Source organism: Odocoileus virginianus, chromosome 33 (genome assembly GCF_023699985.2).
Source record: "Odocoileus virginianus isolate 20LAN1187 ecotype Illinois chromosome 33, Ovbor_1.2, whole genome shotgun sequence".
In the NCBI taxonomy this organism is placed as follows: Eukaryota; Metazoa; Chordata; class Mammalia; order Artiodactyla; family Cervidae; genus Odocoileus; species Odocoileus virginianus.
In genome coordinates this window covers 13,228,732-13,246,544 of record NC_069706.1, presented here as the reverse complement: position 1 = coordinate 13,246,544, position 17,813 = coordinate 13,228,732, and the positions used below count along the sequence as shown (strand labels likewise).

General features: G+C 48.0%; 1 protein-coding gene across 5 annotated transcripts in view; it reads left to right on the top strand.

The window, feature by feature from the left end:
* The window catches only part of PDXDC1 (pyridoxal dependent decarboxylase domain containing 1), a 54,307-nt gene extending 36,494 nt beyond the window's left edge, over nucleotides 1-17,813 (top strand). For all 5 annotated transcript variants that reach the window (XM_070460864.1, XM_020872251.2, XM_070460865.1 and 2 more), the window contains exons 13-23: nucleotides 2,461-2,511; nucleotides 7,309-7,372; nucleotides 8,573-8,661; nucleotides 9,737-9,842; nucleotides 11,792-11,963; nucleotides 12,535-12,653; nucleotides 12,931-13,052; nucleotides 14,130-14,222; nucleotides 14,309-14,405; nucleotides 15,225-15,329; nucleotides 16,018-17,813. In XM_070460864.1, coding sequence (XP_070316965.1) covers nucleotides 2,461-2,511; nucleotides 7,309-7,372; nucleotides 8,573-8,661; nucleotides 9,737-9,842; nucleotides 11,792-11,963; nucleotides 12,535-12,653; nucleotides 12,931-13,052; nucleotides 14,130-14,222; nucleotides 14,309-14,405; nucleotides 15,225-15,329; nucleotides 16,018-16,271 — 1,272 coding nt within the window. In that variant the 3' untranslated portion in view covers nucleotides 16,272-17,813. The remainder of the gene's footprint in view (nucleotides 1-2,460; nucleotides 2,512-7,308; nucleotides 7,373-8,572; nucleotides 8,662-9,736; nucleotides 9,843-11,791; nucleotides 11,964-12,534; nucleotides 12,654-12,930; nucleotides 13,053-14,129; nucleotides 14,223-14,308; nucleotides 14,406-15,224; nucleotides 15,330-16,017) is intronic.

Here is a 17,813-nt window from a genome sequence, read left to right as displayed (position 1 = left end):
AAAAATAAATCTTTGTTTTCCCTGGTTGAGGAGCTAAGATCCTGCATGCTGCATGGGTGCAGCCAGAAACAAGAAAAAATAAATCTTTGTTTTAAATATATTCTTGGAATTCGTACATCCTTGTGTCATTTTTATATTTAAGAAAAATTAGTACTTCCATATTACTGTGATAGGGGTCCCGTTATAATAGGTTATTTTAACATGAGTTTCTAATGAAATATGAACATTCTAAATTAAGTAGTTTCATTTTTACATGAAGTAATATTAAGATTCATGCTCATGATGTTTACAGAAGCAAATTTTAAAAACATTTTCTCCTGGGGCTATTGGCTGTCATCTTGAGGTTTGGTTCTTTGGAAGGAGAAGCCTTCATTGCCATGGTAACTTAGTTTGGGGAAGCTTGGGGCACTCCAGGGAGAGGTGTTCAGCTCCCTTTGGTTTACAGAGTACGAGAGAATAATGATGACATTAGCCACCAGACACTTGAGGTCCCTGCACTCTGGCATATACCTGCCGGCAGACACCACAGTGGATCGCAAACCCTCCTGAGGACTGGCTTCTGCTGCTGACTCACGCTGCTAAACGCTCATGTGAAAAGCCCACAGAGGTTTAGCAGGTGTGGTCTCCCATGTCCCGTCCTGCCCTGTAGTCCAGACCAGGCCTCACATTCCCAGAGAGCAAAAATCAGTGTCCTCCTCCTCTCTTTCTTCCTTTTTCTCCTCTTCATCTTCATGGGAAGCAGTTCCAGAGCATTAAACTCAGTGCCAAGCATTGTGCTCCCCATGGATGCAGGCTCTCATTTGGTCTCTGCAGCTCCCCCAAAATATAAGGTCCAGTGATCGCATATTAAGAATTAGTTTCCAGGACTTCCCTGGCGGTCTGGTGGTTAAGGTTCTGCGCTTCCACTACAGGGGCCTCAGTTTCGATCCCTGGTCAGGGAACTAAGATCCCGCATGCCACTCAGCATGGCCACAAAAAAAAAAAAAAAGTTACTACAGTAATATTGACTATATTCCCTGTGACTTATTTTTTAATAATTGCAAGTTTGTACTTTTTACCTTTTGAGTACCTTCACCCGACCTCCCCCAGCCGCCACCTCTAGCAGAGACCAGTCTTCTCTGTAACTATCAGCTTTGTTTTGTTTTAGACTTCACATGTGAGATCACATGGCATTTGTCTTTGTTTGAATTATTTCACTTGGAGTAATGCCCTTACGGCCCACGCATGTGTGCATGCTACGACGCTCATTCGTGCCTGGCTCTTTGTGGCCCTGTGAGCTGTGGCCCTTCATGCTCCATGGGACTCTCCAGGCAAGAATGCGGCAGTGGGCTGCCATGCCCTCCTCCAGGGGACCTTTCCGACTCAGGGATCGAACCCAGGTCTTTATGTTTCTTGCATTAGCTGGTGGGTCCTTTATCACTGGCACTACCTGGGAAGCCCGAAGGTCCACCCATGTTGTTGCAAATGACAAGATTTTATTCTTTTTTTATGGTTGGTTATTTTCCATTGTGTGCATGTGTGTGTGTATTATTATATGACCTAACATCTTAACTCACTCATCCTTTGATGGACACTTAGGTTGTTTTTGTATCTTGGCTATTGTAAATAATGCTGAAGTTAACATACCTTGTCAAATTAGTATTTCCCTGTTCTTCAGTGCAGATAACCCACGTGGAATTGCTGGATCATATGGTGGTTCTATTTTTAACTTTTTGCGGAAGCTCCATATGTTTTCCACAGTGGCTGCACCAATTTACATTCCAACCAAGAATGCACAAGTGTTCCTTTTCTCCACGTTCTTGTGAACACTTGTTGTTTCTTGTCCTTCTGATGACAGCCATTCTCCCACGTGTGTGGTGACATCTCGTGGTTTTGATTTGCGTTTCCCTGATGATCAGTGATGTTGAGCATCTTTACATGTGCCTGTTGTCTGGAATAATGTCTATTCAGACCTTCTGCCCATTTTTTAATTGGATTGTTTGGATTTTTTCTATTGAGTTGTATGACTTCTTCATATACTTTGGATTTTAACGCCTTATTAAATAAATGATTTGCAAATATTTTCTCCCGTTCCATAGGTTACCTTTTCATTTGTTGATGACTTCCTTTGCTGTGCAGAAGCTTTTTAGTCTGATGTAGTCTGCTTGTTTAATTTTGCTTTTGTTGCCTTGCACTCAGTATTTTTTGAATGAATGAATGACCTCTATGTTGCTAACATAACAAATTCATGTATGTATCATTAGAAAAAGCTTTTCTGAAATCACTAAATGTAATTGTAACTGGCATATTGGGGAATATTTGCAGATGTTGAAATGCAAAAATTGGCAGTCAAATTTAGAAATCATCAAGTTACAGATGGCTTTATCTGCCCAAGATCCTTGTTTGCAGACTTGCAAAGACCCTTATGAAAACTACTACTTAACATGAAATTACATGAAACTGTTTTTTTGTCATTTGCAGAGTCAGCGATTGCAAGAAAGTTTGAAGAAAGTGAACCACATCAAAATCTTGGTATAGTATATAATTTGATCTGTTTCTTAAAGTCAGTAACTTTTACCTTCAGTAACTTAACATGATTTTCTCCAGATTTGGTGCATGTCCATGGAATTGTGGCAGCTCCAGTTAACCACCATTCTTTGGGAAAGTTATACATGTCCTGATGACCTAATTCTGCAGTTAGCAGAATGCCTAGAAATTTGCCCCATACACTGTTTGAACACCTACAGTGCTTTTCAAATAATCCATTCACAGTTTTTATTCTATTAAAATTTAAAATTGCACAAAGATGTAGTAAGCACCATTGATTTCACCTGTCCAGGGATTTTTAGAACACCCATCTTCCTCAAGTCGAAAATTGTTTTGTCTCTCAGAGTACTTTGGGCCACCCTTTGTGAAGCCCTCTGATCCCAGAGAGCATTTGCATGAAGGAGCATTTCTTTGACAATTCTACAGGATATAGTTAACTTTAAAACTAACATTTGAGTTTATTTGGGGTTCAAGTGAGTGTAATTTGTATCCACTTTAGTACATGGTTCAGTTTAAGTGCCTAATCAGGGGCTGCTCCCTCACTGCCTTCTGAGTAGGAGCTGGGAGCTACTCACTTGACCTGAGGTGACTCCACTCCCAGCTTGGAAGGGGACAGTGGCCCCACCGGAGAAACAGAGGATCCATGTAAGTCAGGAGACTTGGGTTCCAATTTCAGCTCTGCCACGGGGGCCCTGTGACACTGACTCATTCTGTTAACCTCCCAAGCCTGTGAGCTCAGCTGTCGGTGAAGGTATGTTGGTTGGACACTCTTTGTTGCAAACAGAAAGACTAAGTTATGGACTGGAATGAGCACGCTGGTGGGGTACAGGCAGTGCTGGGCCTGTGTATTTCCTGTCGCTCCCTTGCTGAGGTGTGAGGTGTCCTCCTCACACCTCTCCTTCCTCATTCTCCTGCAAACCAGGAGGAGCTGAGGTTGCTCATTAATTGCCAGCTGGTTTGGACTTCTTTGTAAGGCCACATAGAGCCCAGGCATAACCCTGCTCCCTCCCTCCTTCCAGTGGCTGCTTTACTCAGTAGAGTGGACAGTCACTGGCAAACACCGTGAGGCACTGTGGCCTGTCAGTAATCCATCAACGCCATCATCATCATCTTCCTGTCAGTAACCCACCGTCGTCATCGCCACTGTCACCACGGCAGCTGCTGTTTGTGACATGCTTGCTGTGTCGCACGCGTGGTACTAAGTCCCCCGTCCATGCCTGTTTCATTTAACTGTTACAGGTCTCCTTTGTACATGCTGTTCCCCATACCTGGAAGCACTGTTCCCTTTAATTCTTCTCATTACCCATTTCTTATCCTTCAGATCTTAGTTCCCACATATCACCTCTTCAGAGAGGCCTTCCCTTAGCCCCAGCCCCACCGGAGTAACACCCACCACCATCCATCACTCTGTCTGCTCTGGGTTTTTTCCTTCATCATTATCACTGCCTGAAATTGTGGTCTGTATTTGTTCCTTGTCTGTTTTTGTCTGGAGAAGACTTGTAAAGGCAAAGACTTTTGTCTGTTCATAATTTTTTTTTTTTTGTCCATAATTTTATATCCTACGCCCAGTGTGGTACCTGGCATACAGTAGGTGTTCAAGTGTGAGTAAATACACAGACTCTGTGAGTTGGATGCAGTGGTTATTCCTTTTTTTTTTTTTTTACTGGGGAGGAAGCTAAGGCACAGACAGGATAAGGAAGTGGCGAGGCAGCGTAGAGCTGGGATGTACTCTCAAAGCCTGAGTCCTCCGCCCGTGGACCCTCTGTCTCAGGGTAGTTACAGGAGAATGGATTCGTCTGCCTCGGTGGTTCGTTAGGAGGGGCGTATCAGCTAATGTGTGGGAAGACAGAATGAAGACCGTCAGGCCCCATAAAGTGGAAGCAATCGTTTATTGTCTTTTGCTCCTTGCTACAGCCTTTGTCTGGTGCTGTCATAGGTGCTGACTCGTGAATCCTCACAGTAAGCCTCTGGGGTTGAGCGGCAGCATCTGTTTCTGTGGCTCAGATGAGCTGTGCGTCCGGAGTCCCAGAACTAGTATGTGGCAAAGCCAGGACTTGACCCTAGCGTATCTCAGAAAAGCTTCTCTGCTGCATAGCTGTTCCCTTCTCCCAGTGTCTGTGACCTTCTTCCTTCCCATCTGGAGGGCCCTTCGGAGCCTCGCCCATTGCAGAGACACAGACCCACTTCCCTAGCTCAGCACCTTCAGTGCCAGGGCCAGGGGTGGCACTCATGACCCGCTTTCTCAGGGTGCCAGTTCAGTCTCCTCGGCAACTGCGCTCTGATGAGGCTGTTGTTTTACTGGGCTCTTATCAAGCACTTGGAGTGGATTCTAAAGTCGGCCTGTGAGGGGACACTCTAACACTGTCACCGTTACACCTGAGAATTCCAGAATGCCTCCGTGGGACAGTGAACATGGTTTCATGTTTATGTCTGCTGCCTTTTAAGATTTTCTTGGTCCTTAGTGTTCTGCCACTTTGACCATGATACATCTAAGTGAGGATTTTTTTTTTCATTCCTGTTTGGGACTTGTGCTGATTTAACATGAGGATTCTTCTTTTTTTTTTTTTTAATTCTGTAAAGTTAATTTTTTCAGATATGTCATCCCTTCAAGAACACAGCGAGCTGCATACTGAACCTGTCATTCCGCCCTCCATCAATTTCTTGGATGCCTCCATCTCTTTCTCTCTCTGCTGCCTTCTATTGCCTCCCTTCAGATCCTTCTTTGAGTTCAGTCATTTATTCTTGAGCAACATCTTATCTGCTGTTTAACCCATTCACTGCGCTTTTTACTTCCAGTGACCACTTTGATTCTGCGATATTCTCTTCAGTCCTTTTTCAAGTTATTCTGTTTTTTAATAATCTTTTTAAAACAAGGATTTCTGGTCCTTTGTCTCTCTGTTTAAACACAGTGATCGTCATGTGTTTCCAGTGGTTGTTTCAGTCTCAGTTTTTGGGGCCACAAATTGTCCTCTCGATTGTGTCTGCTGACTCTTGCTTCCTATGTTACATAATTTTTCTGTTATAAGCGAGTTTTTTTTCTCTTGTGTGACTGGCCTGGGTGCGTTTATTTATGTTGGTTTCCCAGCTTTAGGAGTCCCACAGAGGATGTCATACACAGGTGCAGAGCACACCTGATGTTTTCATTTCTCATGAAAGAATTTTTTTTTCTCTCTCTGAAGAGCCTTAGGCAGAGTTAAGCTTTCTTACTGATCAGTGGATGAAGTTTTTCACCTTTTTTGTGAGCCTAACAATGATTTGAACTTCTTTTGGTTATTGATTACATTTAATCAAGCATTTCAGGTATTTAGACTTGATGACTTCAGTGTCAACTTGGTCCACCATGTGGCCAGAACCAGAATCCTACATATATAGCCCTGTGCGGTATTTCTTATGCACACTGACATTTGCAACCACTGGGCTCAAAGAAGTAAGAAACAGAAGACTATGCAAGTGTTGGCACTCAAGTTCTACCTTGTTCTGAGAATAGGAATGTAGAATTTTGTTACTTTGTTACCATTTGCTTTTTATGCTTAACTCCATTCTATATAAATATTAAACCACTTTGAATTTAAAGGTAACTAATAGATTTGTTTATGTGAAAGTTAAAAGAGATAGTAGATATGAAAGCACAAGAATCGACTCCATAAATAATTGGCAGATTCAAATCTACCTGTTGCTTAATCAGACTCACACACATTTGTTCCTTTGAACAACTTAGAGGGGAAGATCCTGGGCCTGTCTCCCAGTTTGCATGCCCTAGTGTGGCCCTCCCAGCGCCTTGGGAAATAGGTTTCAAGACTAGAGTTGCAGTGCTGGAGCTGTCGAATGCTTGGAGAGCCTCTCTGCCTCTACCCCCCACCCCCTTCTCCAACACCACCGTCTGTGGACGGCATTGCCACGCCCTCTGTCCTGACTCTGAGGGGAAGCTGACGGCTGACTGTACATTTGTTCAGTGGAGAACATGAACCTCGGGCTGGGCAGTCTTAATGCAGTGGCCGTCTTCATCTGCTAGGAAATCTGTTAGTGAAGATGGTTGTCTGATGCCTGTCCTGAATGATAGTACCGCTTCGGTGATTTAGAGAAACATAGCCTCAGTTCTAGACTGTGGTTATCCACACACCAGCAGGACTTGCCTTCTGCTTAGTGAGTTTCACACAATGAGTAGAAAAGGCTCCAGTCAGTCCTGGTTGCAGTGGCCTCACTTCTGGATTCTTGAAAGCTTGGACTCTCAACGCTAATTCTAGTGCCACTTTTTTCTTGTCTTTTTTGATCTTTGTGTTGGACCCATGTTTATCCATAACTATCAAAATTTCCTTCTGCTTCTTAATGTACCAGTGTCAGATATTATAAAGCATTCTCAGGACTGGTTTATAATTATCTCTAAGAGTTTTACTAAACCCTTGGTTTTTATTTCCCTAGCAACTGAGATTAGCCTTTGGACTTGATGTGGTTTTTGGCGGTGATGGTGGTTGGGTTTTTGGTTTGTTTGTTTTCTTGGTTTTGGTGTTTTGATTTTTTTCCTGCTGCACAGCTTGTGGTATCTTAGTTCCCTGATCAGAGGCTGACCCCAGGCCCTGGCAGCGAGAACACTGATTCCTAACCACTGGACCACCAGGGAATTCTCTCTATGTGTTTACTAAGGGCAACATCTGCAGCCTAGTTTCCAAGCTCGCCATTTGATTTTGTAGGTGTTTGGAATTTACTGTCATGTGGTAAATTGGATTTAATGTATTGGATTAAATCCATTTAATCAAATTTAATCAATTGGATTCCATATTTCAGGTGGAAGATGAGCTCAGTTCCCCAGTGGTGGTATTCAGATTTTTCCAGGAACTCCCAGGCTCTGGTAGGTGATTTTTAAATGAGGGTTATTTTTCTGTGTGTAAGGGCTTTGAGTGTTAAACCACTTCAAGTTAACTAGGTAGCCCAAAATATTTTGATTGCTAAAATCTTATCATCATTGCAAAAAAGATATATTAAGGTTGACAAGAACTCCAGGCCTATTTGCCTTAGCACTGTACTGACAGTTTGCTGTGATTAAACCAGTGGTTTCCAAACACCAGTCCCTGGACTACTGCTGGAATGAATGAAAGTCCCTTGAAAACAGAGTTGGGGGCCCCGCTTCCTAAGCGTTGTGACTCAGTAAGTGGATTCAAGAATCTCTCTTTGTGAATAATGTCCCAAAGGCGCCCTGCTTAGTCCAGGGTGCTTTCATGTTTCACCGACAACCATGGACCCCATTCCAGACTGTTTTCCACATCCTGTCCCTCCCCTGCCCGTAGCCTGTGTGTCTTCCTGTGCCCAATGGATGAAGTCCAGGCTCTGGACCAGGCCTCATGCAGCCTGCGAGTCAAGCCCTCCCCTTCCCCCTGCCTTCCTCTTCTTGCTCACTGCGCTTCAGTCAGACTGGTCTTCTCTGAGGTCCTGGAGCAGGACCTCTGCGCAGTCATCCCCCTCGTCCTCCCAGCTCCTGCTCAGCCTTCGGGTCCCCGCAGTGCCCATCCCCTCGTGGAGCCTTCCCTGCCTGTCCTGTCTGATGTGACCGACTCCCTCATATCGTTTCAGAGCCTCACCTTCTTTCAGGGCCCTGACAGCAGTATTTGGTAATTTCATTTCTTTATGCTGTTTCTCCCATAGAACGTAAGCGCCAGCCTGACAAAAACCTTGTCTGCCTCATATCCTAACCCCATGCCTAGTGCAGCGCCTGGCACGAGCAGGCACCTCGACCATTGATCGCAGGAGACCGGTTGCATTGTGAGGCCTGGCGTGCTGCTGGGCCAAGTCCCCTACATAGGGCTCGGTGCTTGTAGACTAGTTGGTGACTTGTAATTTTATGCTTGGATTTCTGCTCAGAATTCCTTGAGAGAAAAATTTTTTAATGAAATTAAGAATTACATTTGTGTGAATAGATGTAAGCGTATTAATCTTCATAATATTTGAGGCTTTTCTCTCAGGTTCACATTGGGCGCTAAGTGAGACGGGTTGGGGGGGTTGCTGTAGTTGGCTGTGTTTCCGGGAGGCAAACCCCCTCTGTGTTCTGTGTCAGATCCAGGACTTAATGCCACCCCAGCGCCCAGCACAGCCCCCTCAGCCGTCGGCCGGGAGAGGCACTCCTGTGATGCCCTGAACCGCTGGGTAAGAACACTGTCACGTGCCCTTCCTGCCGCGTCTGGATGGTTGGGATAATGCGTAGTCACCTCTGGGAAGACACAAACTCACGGGGGAGCCCCTGTGAAGCGTGGGGCTTTGTCCTGGGCTTCTTAAGCAAAAACCACAGCCCCAGAGGCTGCACGAGTTCCGGCAGGCCCTCTCAGCACTGTTCCCACAGGTTCTGCATAGAGCCGTTTCTGTCCGGCCCTGTGAGGCTGAATGACAGCAAGCAGAACGTGGCCTACGGTACAGGCACTGTGGAGCTCTGCTGATCCCAGGAGGCACATGGACCCTCCCCTGCATGCCTTTGGTGGAGGAGCCCTTTGCTTTGGCTGTCTTTTGACACTGAAATCATGGCATGATTTCAATATAAAGAATATTCTAAACAATGTAAAGGTGTTCACCAGAGCAGCACCAACCCTAGCAAAACCTTGGACATGCCCCCGGTGGTTAGGACTCAAGAGCTTCCACTGCACGGGGCCCAGGTTCAATCCCTGGATGGGGAGCTAAGATCCTGCATGCCGCAAAGTGTAGCCTAAAAAAAAATAATAATAGTTGGACATGCCTAACCTAGGTGTTTGGGTGAATAAGGTACACCCATGCAGTGAAGTTCAGAACAGCCAGTATAAACCGTGTAGCTGCGTGTTCATGGCAGAAGGGAAATGGTCACTGAATTGCATGAAAAAATGCAGCTTACTACGCAGCATGTAGTATATCCTATTTCACAACAGCAACGGAAGAAACACACATAGACACACGCAGAAGGTGGGGGTTATACCACATGTCAGCAGTCAGGAGGTGTTTCTCAGTGGTATATTGTGGGTAAGTTTTGGTTTGGTTTGTTTTATCTGTATTGCCTAGATTTTTCTATAGCAAACTTTTTTAGTAAGAAAAAATGTAAAGTTTACAATTTTTAAAATGAAGGTGCCAGAAGTATTCAAAGAAAATCACAGATGAAAGGAAACTCACTTCCAGGAGCCTCTTGGGTCTGGGCTGAGTGGACGAGGAGACACGGGTGCCCTCCTTGCAGAGTGTGTTCATTCTGCCCCTTTCCCTGCAGCTGGGAGAACAGCTGAAGCAGCTGGTGCCCGTGAGCGGCCTCACGGTCATGGATCTGGAGGTTGAGGGCACGTGCATGCGGTTCAGCCCTCTGATGACGGCGGCAGGTAAGCGGTCTCTGTGGGGCACCCTGGTGTTGTTCTGAGGGCACCAATGCCAGGTGGTCAGAGTCCGGGCTGTGGACGGATCGCTTTGCCCTGTGAGGCTGTCTTCTCTCCCTGGGGAGGCTTTTCCTTTTCATTTAACTGCGTTTAGGTAGACAAGGCCCTTTCCAGGGTGCCTCCTCACAAAGAGATCTGTGAAGTCACTCCAATGCCTGTGTGTTGATGTTCTGTGACCCTTTGTTTTCTGTTCAGGGGTTCTCAGTCCAGAGTGACTTTGGAATCCCTGCAGAGCTCTGAAAAGCCCCAGCGCCCAGCCCCACCTGCAGAGATTCTGGTTGACTGAGTGTACTTGGAATGGAGCCTGGGCACCAAACAGGCCAGTGAAGGTCGAGGTCACTGTCGTAGGCCTCTTAGAGAGCAACAGAGCTGAAAGCACGTAGACATTTAAGACAGAAAGTCCTGGGGCTTCTTGTCTCCCCTCAGCCACTTCATACCTGTGGGACCTGGAGTGAGTTTCTTGTCTCCAGACCTGTTCCCCACCACCTCGCAGTGGTGATGTGAAGATCAAACTGTGAGACGGTGAACATGAGGTGGCTTGGGTAGTGCTTGGCATATTTTATAGTAGGCACTTAAAAATAAGCTGTATAGAGATGCATCAGAAGTCTAATTGCGCTTTTTTCTGAGATGATCTAAATATGTTTAGAGAATGCTTGATGGTTTTTCATGAGGAGTTTTCGGCATTTTTGGAAAGGTATGTTCCCACAGACTTCAAAGTAGGGAAGTGCAGGCACCTGTCCTGCACGTCGTGACTGTGGCCAGAGGCCTCGGGACATTCTGGGAGCCTTTGGTCCTGCTGAGCAGGGGGTCCGGGCCCAGAGGCTTAGCCTCTCAAACTGGAAAAAGTAACTGTGGACACCTCAGGCTGCATGTATTGAGGCTTAGATCACATAAGCTTTTAAATCAGTGGAAGCAAGGGCATAGTGATGTTGCCAAGCCTCTTGGATCCCTGAACCCTGAGACTCTCAGGCTCTGACCTTCAGAAGTACTTGGTACTGTCGCCATCAGCACCCTGCCCTGCTGCCCCTCCACCCCCCCGCCCCCTAAAACCTCTCTCTTCCCTCTGTGTTAATGGAGAGTGAGAACTGTGTGGTTGTCTTCTTGTTTGCAACCTGATGAAATGTTTATCACTTGACCTAAGCAGTCTTTCTTCAAGAAAAATCTGATTTCTATGGTAGGATTTCACTGTGTGTTAAATCAGAGAGGCTAATGCTATCTTTTGTGTAAGAATAAAATGTGTCTACACCTAGACCGTCAGCTATGTGAATTTTTAACACCTGCTTATTCCATTTCTGGGTTTATAGTTCAGTCGTGTCTGACTTTTTGTGACCTCATGGACTGCAGCACACCAGGCTTCCCTGTCCTTCACTATCTCCCAGAGTTTGCTCAAACTCATGTCCATTGAGTCGATGATGCCACCCAACTGTCTCATCCTCTGTTGCCCCCTTCTCGTCTTGCCCGCAGTCTTTCCCAGCATCAGGGTCTTTTCCAGTGAGTCAGCTCTTCACATCAGGTGGCCAAAGTATTGGAGCTTCAGCATCAGTCTTCCAATGAATATTCAGGGTCGATTTCCTTTAGGATGGACTGGTTGGATCTCCTTGCAGTCCAAGGGATTCTCAAGAGTCTTCGCCAACACCACAGTTCAAAAGCATCAATTCTTTGGCACTTAGCCTTCTTTATGGTCCGACTCTCACATCCATACGTATCTCATGTATCTCATATCCTCACGTATCTGGGTTTACTGGCTTTTTTTTTTTTTTTTTTTTTGACCCCTCAACTGCAACTGATTGGCTGTACTGAGAACTGCCGATGTCTGATGGCGGAAGTGAGAGCACAGCTGCCTCATCTCCAGCCATTCCTTAAGCGCTTCCTTGACATTCTGTGCACGTGTCCAGTTTTAGGGACTCGGGGAGAGGATGTGGATCAGCTGGTGGCCTGCGTCCAGAGCAAGCTGCCGGTCCTGACCTGTACACTGCAGCTGCGAGAGGAGTTCAAGCAGGAGGTGATGGCAACGGCAGGCCTCTTATACGTTGATGACCCCAACTGGCCAGGAATAGGAGTTGTCAGGTATGGTAAGACCGTGGGTGTGAACCAGCTTAAAACCTAAGATGAATATGTGTAGTCACAGCACTCGTGCCTGATGCAAGTTCACCTAGACCTGGGCGTTTAAAAGAGCACACCGCACGTGGCCCAGCACGCACTCGTGAAGCAGGAGCTGCTGTGTGTTCCTCCTTCGCCAAGTTGCAAGTTATTAGTGCACCACTGACGCATGAACAGAGAGCTACAACCGACCCAGGAGAGCCGCTTCCCAGTGGGGGCAAACCCTTCAGCCTCTGACTCAGTGGGCGTCTGAGTCCCTTCGTCCCCTCTCGGGATGAGGGAAGCCTCCTGTTCCCCTTACGAGTGATGGGGCTTCCAGACCACACCCCTCCTTGGACATTTCATGCACCTGGAGACTTGGGCTCCCCTGGGACATTCTTAAGGTTTGATCTTGAGACCCTCTGAGCGGCTCCTTTGCCCTGTGTCTCCTTCCACATTCTTAGTAACTTCCATCAGCTTCTACCCAACCTGTCATCCTGTGTCTGGAGGGACACTAATTTTAGATTACTGAAGTGCTGTTATGTGATATTGTTTATAGGTATGAACACGCTAATGATGATAAGAGCAGTTTGAAATTGGATCCAGAAGGGGAAAAAATCCATGCTGGGCTCCTGAAAAAGTTAAACGAACTGGAATCTGACCTTACATTTAAAATGGGTAATTACTCCTATAAGTCAGCTGTGGACTTTGGAAGCCGTTTTCTAACTGGCCTAAAGGGAGTTGGGCTGTCTTAACTGGTGTAGCTCTTCATAGCATGAGAGAGCTTCCTGCCCCTGACCCCTGCCACTGGGTCCCGAATCCGCAGTCGATCCATGTCCTCACCCCCTTGGGGAGGCTGCCCCATGCCTGGCCGTGAGGTGTGCAGGGAATGGCCTGTGTCTGACTCGTGACAGCGGACTTGGGAACCAAGTTGGTCTGTTGTTTCTGCCCACAGGCCCTGAGTATAAAAGCATGAAGAGCTGTATTTACATTGGCATGGCGAGTGATGACATCGATGTTTCCGAACTAGTGGAGACCATAGCAGTCACAGCCCGAGAAATCGAGGAGAACTCAAGGGTCCGTAAGAGTAATCTGTGCCTCATTCCTTTTTTGTTTTCCCTAGCCAACTAGCTGGAGTCACGAAGGAAGAAGCTTCCCTCGGCAATGTCTGTCCATTCATTCTTTCCCCGAGTGTTTAAAGGCCGCCTGTGAGCCAGGCGTTGAGCAGGTACAGGGCGGTCATGAGCCAGCCTGGGGAAGATGCATATGCGCAAGTGAGGTGCTAAATGTGCGTTCAAGGAAGATGCACTCACATCACCTCTGCCCTGCAAGGCCAGGCGGGAGCTGGTCAGAGCTGGTCCTGGGGCTGGATGGGATGGTGCTTCGGGTAACAGAACTTCCCGCTGGTAATAGACCTGCTGCTCTCGGCCAATTGGCACAGAGGACCAGGCTGTCAGGCCTACGGGACGCTCTCCACAGCAGATATGTGAGCCGTTAGCAATCCCTCAAAGGAAGGTTAAAGGGAGCAGCACAAGGCTGGCCTGAGAGGAGGCGGACACCCGTGCCGTGTGACTCACGTTCGGTAGGAGGGATGCAGAAGCAGAGGGGTTTGAGGAGCCTCGGAGCCAGCTTTATCCCTTCCTGGGTGGCCTTCTTAAAGGTTCTTCTAACCCCCGCCTGTATCATCTTTGCCTCCGTTTCCACGAATGTTGAGCACCGTGTCTTATTTTTTCCTTCTGCCTGCACTGGGTCCTCCTGCAGTGCCGGCTCTCTTAGTTGTCCTCAGACATGTGGGATCTTAGTTCCCAGACCAGGGATGGAACTCATGTCCCCTGCATTGGAAGGCAGATTCTTAACCACTGGACCACCAGGGAAGCCCCTGTTGTGTCTGTTTCCTGTTGTTAGGATGTTCAGATCATAGGGGCAGTTCTTTCTCTTCCCTGGCAAATGAGGCCAGTCACCACGGCACCTAGCACTAGGCCTCCTTTAGCATCTTGACCTCTTCTATTTGATTTTCTGCTATATTTTCACACTGACATGTTAAAGTACCATTTACTAACACACTTTTGAAAAATGTCCCCAGTGCTGTGTTTATAGTTCTAGAACCCCAGCAAGCAGCTTGAACAGATAATGCTTTTCTTGGTCTTAACACAGCTTCTGGAAAACATGACAGAAGTGGTTCGGAAAGGAATCCAGGAAGCTCAGGTTCAGCTGCAGAAGGCAAATGAGGAGCGGCTTCTGGAAGAGGTGAGGCTCCAGGCTGGGCCCCCGGCTGGACTCGGGCTGGGAGCTGGCCTCCAGACGATGGCCTTGAGCAACGGCTGTGTTTGCAGGGGGTGTTACGGCAGATCCCTGTGGTCGGATCCGTGCTGAACTGGTTTTCTCCAGTACAGGCGTCACAAAAAGGAAGGACGTTCAACCTGACGGCAGGTAGGCCTACCTTCCTGCCGCTCTCTCGCATCTTGAGTGTTTGGCCAGGTGTCCCGGGATGAGGAGCCATGTCTGCGTCCCAGGCTTCACACCAGGCGCTGGGCCGGGACCTGAGAGGAGGCGAGGTTTGTCTGCCTGGGACTCTCATCCTCCTCTCCTGTCCCGGCGGCTGGAGCAGCACAGAGGCACGTGCCCGTGCCCCCGCAGACTCCCCTTCCTGGGGTCTGAGCCCACGCAGCGGTCCGTTCAGACCAGTGTTAATATTCTTTGCAGCTCTCATTAGTGTTTCGCCACCGTCAAGGGCTGCTTTTGCATGGGGCAGGTGAAAGGCTGTGGTCTGTAGCCATTTTAGTTCAAACAGCGAGTATTCCCAGCTGCTGGGATTTGGGGGAGAGGACACTGAACTGCAGGCTCCTCGTTCCCTGCTTTGCCAGTGGAGTAGGCTCTCGAAACCTGCGCCCTTCCCCAGGAAATGACGGCTATACGGTCGCAGGGCAGCAGGGGACAACCTGACTCTCAACCCGCCAGGCCTCAGCCTTTAGCCAAGAGGCGTCCGCTCCTTGTTGCTAAAGGACATTCCCACCAGGGCCTGGCTCTCCAGGCACGCTCAGGCCACCCTGCAGGGTGGCTGCTTTCACACGCACACAGGACGGCTGGGGGGACAAGGCTGGAACACCCCACGGGGCCAGCACTCATGGCTCAGCCGCCAGCAGCTGGCTCAGGGGAGCTGGAGCCTCGGCAGGAAGCGCGTGGGAACGAGGCTGATGGGCCTCCGCCTGCGCTGGGCACTCACCCCACACCTCCCCCACCTTCCCGCAGGCTCCCTGGAGTCCACGGAACACACATACGTCTACAAAGTGCAAGGCTCGGGGGTCACACCGCCTCAGACCCCGACAGGCACTCGCACTAAACAGAGGCTCCCAGGTACGTCAGTCTCCATGCCTGAGCTCACTGCCACTGAAGAAAGGTGTTCGTATTTCCCTGGGGAAAAGACCCTGGCCTCACATAACGCTTTTATGACCTGCATTCCTCTGTCTTCTTGGGTCTTCAACCAGTTCTATTTTTCTCCATCTAAGAACAGCGGTCCCTGCCCCTGGGCTTCCCAGGTGGCGCTAGTGGTAAAGAACCCACTTGCCAGTGCAGGAGACTTAAGAGACATGGGTTCGATCCCTGGGTCAGGAAGGTCCCCTGGAGGAGGGAATGACAACCCACTCCAGTGTTCTTGCATGGGAAATTCCAAGGACGGAGGAGCCTGGCGGCCTACAGTCCATGGGGTCGCCGAGTCAGACCTGACTGAAGTGACAGTGCACACGCACGCCCCTGCCCCTTCGGCCGTTCCTGAGCCTTGGGGAGCCACCTGTGGAGCATCACGCTCCGCCTGCGTCCACTCCTCTGAGCTTCTCCCATCTGGGCTTCCCCCAAAGTCCCCGGCGCTGGGGGCATGTTAGTGTCACATCAGCTCTCATTTCTCGCCTCATCACTTCATGCTTCAGAGCCAGGGACCCCTGGGACTTCTGCTGTGATTAAATGCAGATCCTTAGAGCACAGCTGGCTTCTGCCGCAGGGGTGCCCTTTCCTGAACCGTGAGTGCTGTTCATTGATCTTCCTCTAGGCCAAAAGCCTTTTAAAAGGTCCCTGCGTGGTTCGGATGCCATCAGCGAGACCAGCTCAGTCAGTCACATCGAAGACTTAGAGAAGACGGAGCAACTGTCGGGGGGGCAAGAGGCCTCAGAGGCTAACAGCCCCGAGCGGCACCCAGGGGCGCCCGCCCCTCCGGAAGCCGAGCCGCCTGGAGCCCTCCAGGACGGGGCCCAGGGCCTGCAAGGTGACCACCCGCAGGTAGAAGAGCCAGAGAGCTTAAGATAAAACTCAGTGTTTCCTGAGACTGTACTGGATATTGTTTCAGGGAAGATGAAGTTATTCTGAAAATGTGAACTGTGCCACATGCTGATAGGACAGAAATTACTGTTATTTGTGCTTAACTGGGATGGTTGCACAAATATGTGCCTGAGAGTCAGGCCTCTGGGATGGCAGTTGATGTGTCTGATTTTGTGGGTGTTGAACAACCAACACCTTCTGTTTCTGTCTACCCAGCTATAGTAATACCATTTCCCCCCCAGTTACCTTAAACATTTTTTATTCACAGAAACATTAGAATTTCAAGTGCCTGCCACTTGAAATACTTGCGCTTCTCTTTCTAAACAGACACATGTAAGACGTTATAAGGTTGTACATAGTACGTTCTTGTGAGACAGCTTTCTAGAACTCTCTGGGTTCCCTGGGGCCCTGCTGCAGACGACGGCGATCTCTGCCATCTGTCTTACTTGGTGTTTAGTTGGATCAGGTCGCAGTATGCAGCTGGATTGTCTGGCTTAAGGAGTAGGCACGTTGGGGTTGTAAACAGGAGCATCAGAAGCCCCCTCCAGCACCCCCACTGCTGCTGCCCCCGAAACGTCAGTCAGGGCCGTGTCCACTCACGCGGTGGCAGGTCAGGTTGGACCCGGCACTGCTTCTGTCTGACTCGCTCTGCCGCCAGTCCATGTCTCCCTTTATATGCTATTTGTAAACAAATTAAAGGACTCCTCTATTCAGAGTAACTGTAAAGACTCTTCTCAAGCGTATTATATATATATATATGTCTATTTTTAAATACTGGTAAAGCTTTTAAATTGGCACAGAAGTACAGACTGTACTCATTTCTATTTCTACGTTTAATATCTGAAAACTCCACAGATGCTGCTCTTAAGAGCCTCATATTAAACATGCTGTGTAGCACCTCGTTATGTTGAAACTCTAAATTTAAGTCCACCTCTGACCTGTTCTCACGGGAGCTTCTGGAGCGTCTGTTCATAGCAGCTCAGCCCTTTGGGCCCAACTCAGAAACAAGATCCAGAGGGGCAGTCTTAGGCTGATCAGGCCAGACGACTGCTGAAATAACTGAAGTAAACCCTTAACTACTGCCCGTCTCTAAGCAGTGCGTCACTTCCTTTCTCATCGGCAGCGGCCCCTGTGCCTTTGAAGTCCAGCAGTCAAGCTATGGGAGACCCTAAGATGGTGGCAGTTCACATGGGCTTTGGGGACTGTCGACTTGAAAGCCTTAGTTATGCCATATTAAGCCTATAACTACATTCTGATTTGATGTGATTTCTGACATTTGGCACTTGTCAAAGCGCAGTTTTCCTTTCCTTTTTTCCTGGTGCAAATGATTAAATAAGTCTTCCCTGTTTCTTTGGTGCGATGAAGTATAGCAGATAAAACGGGGGAAGGGGAAATTATCACCTTTAACAAGATTAATTTTTAAATGTTTTTATATATATTTGAAATTGTTAAATTGGTTTTGCTGAAACAGAATTTCACCCTTGAGATACTATTTGAATGTTGGTTTCAATAAAGGTTCTTGAAATTGTT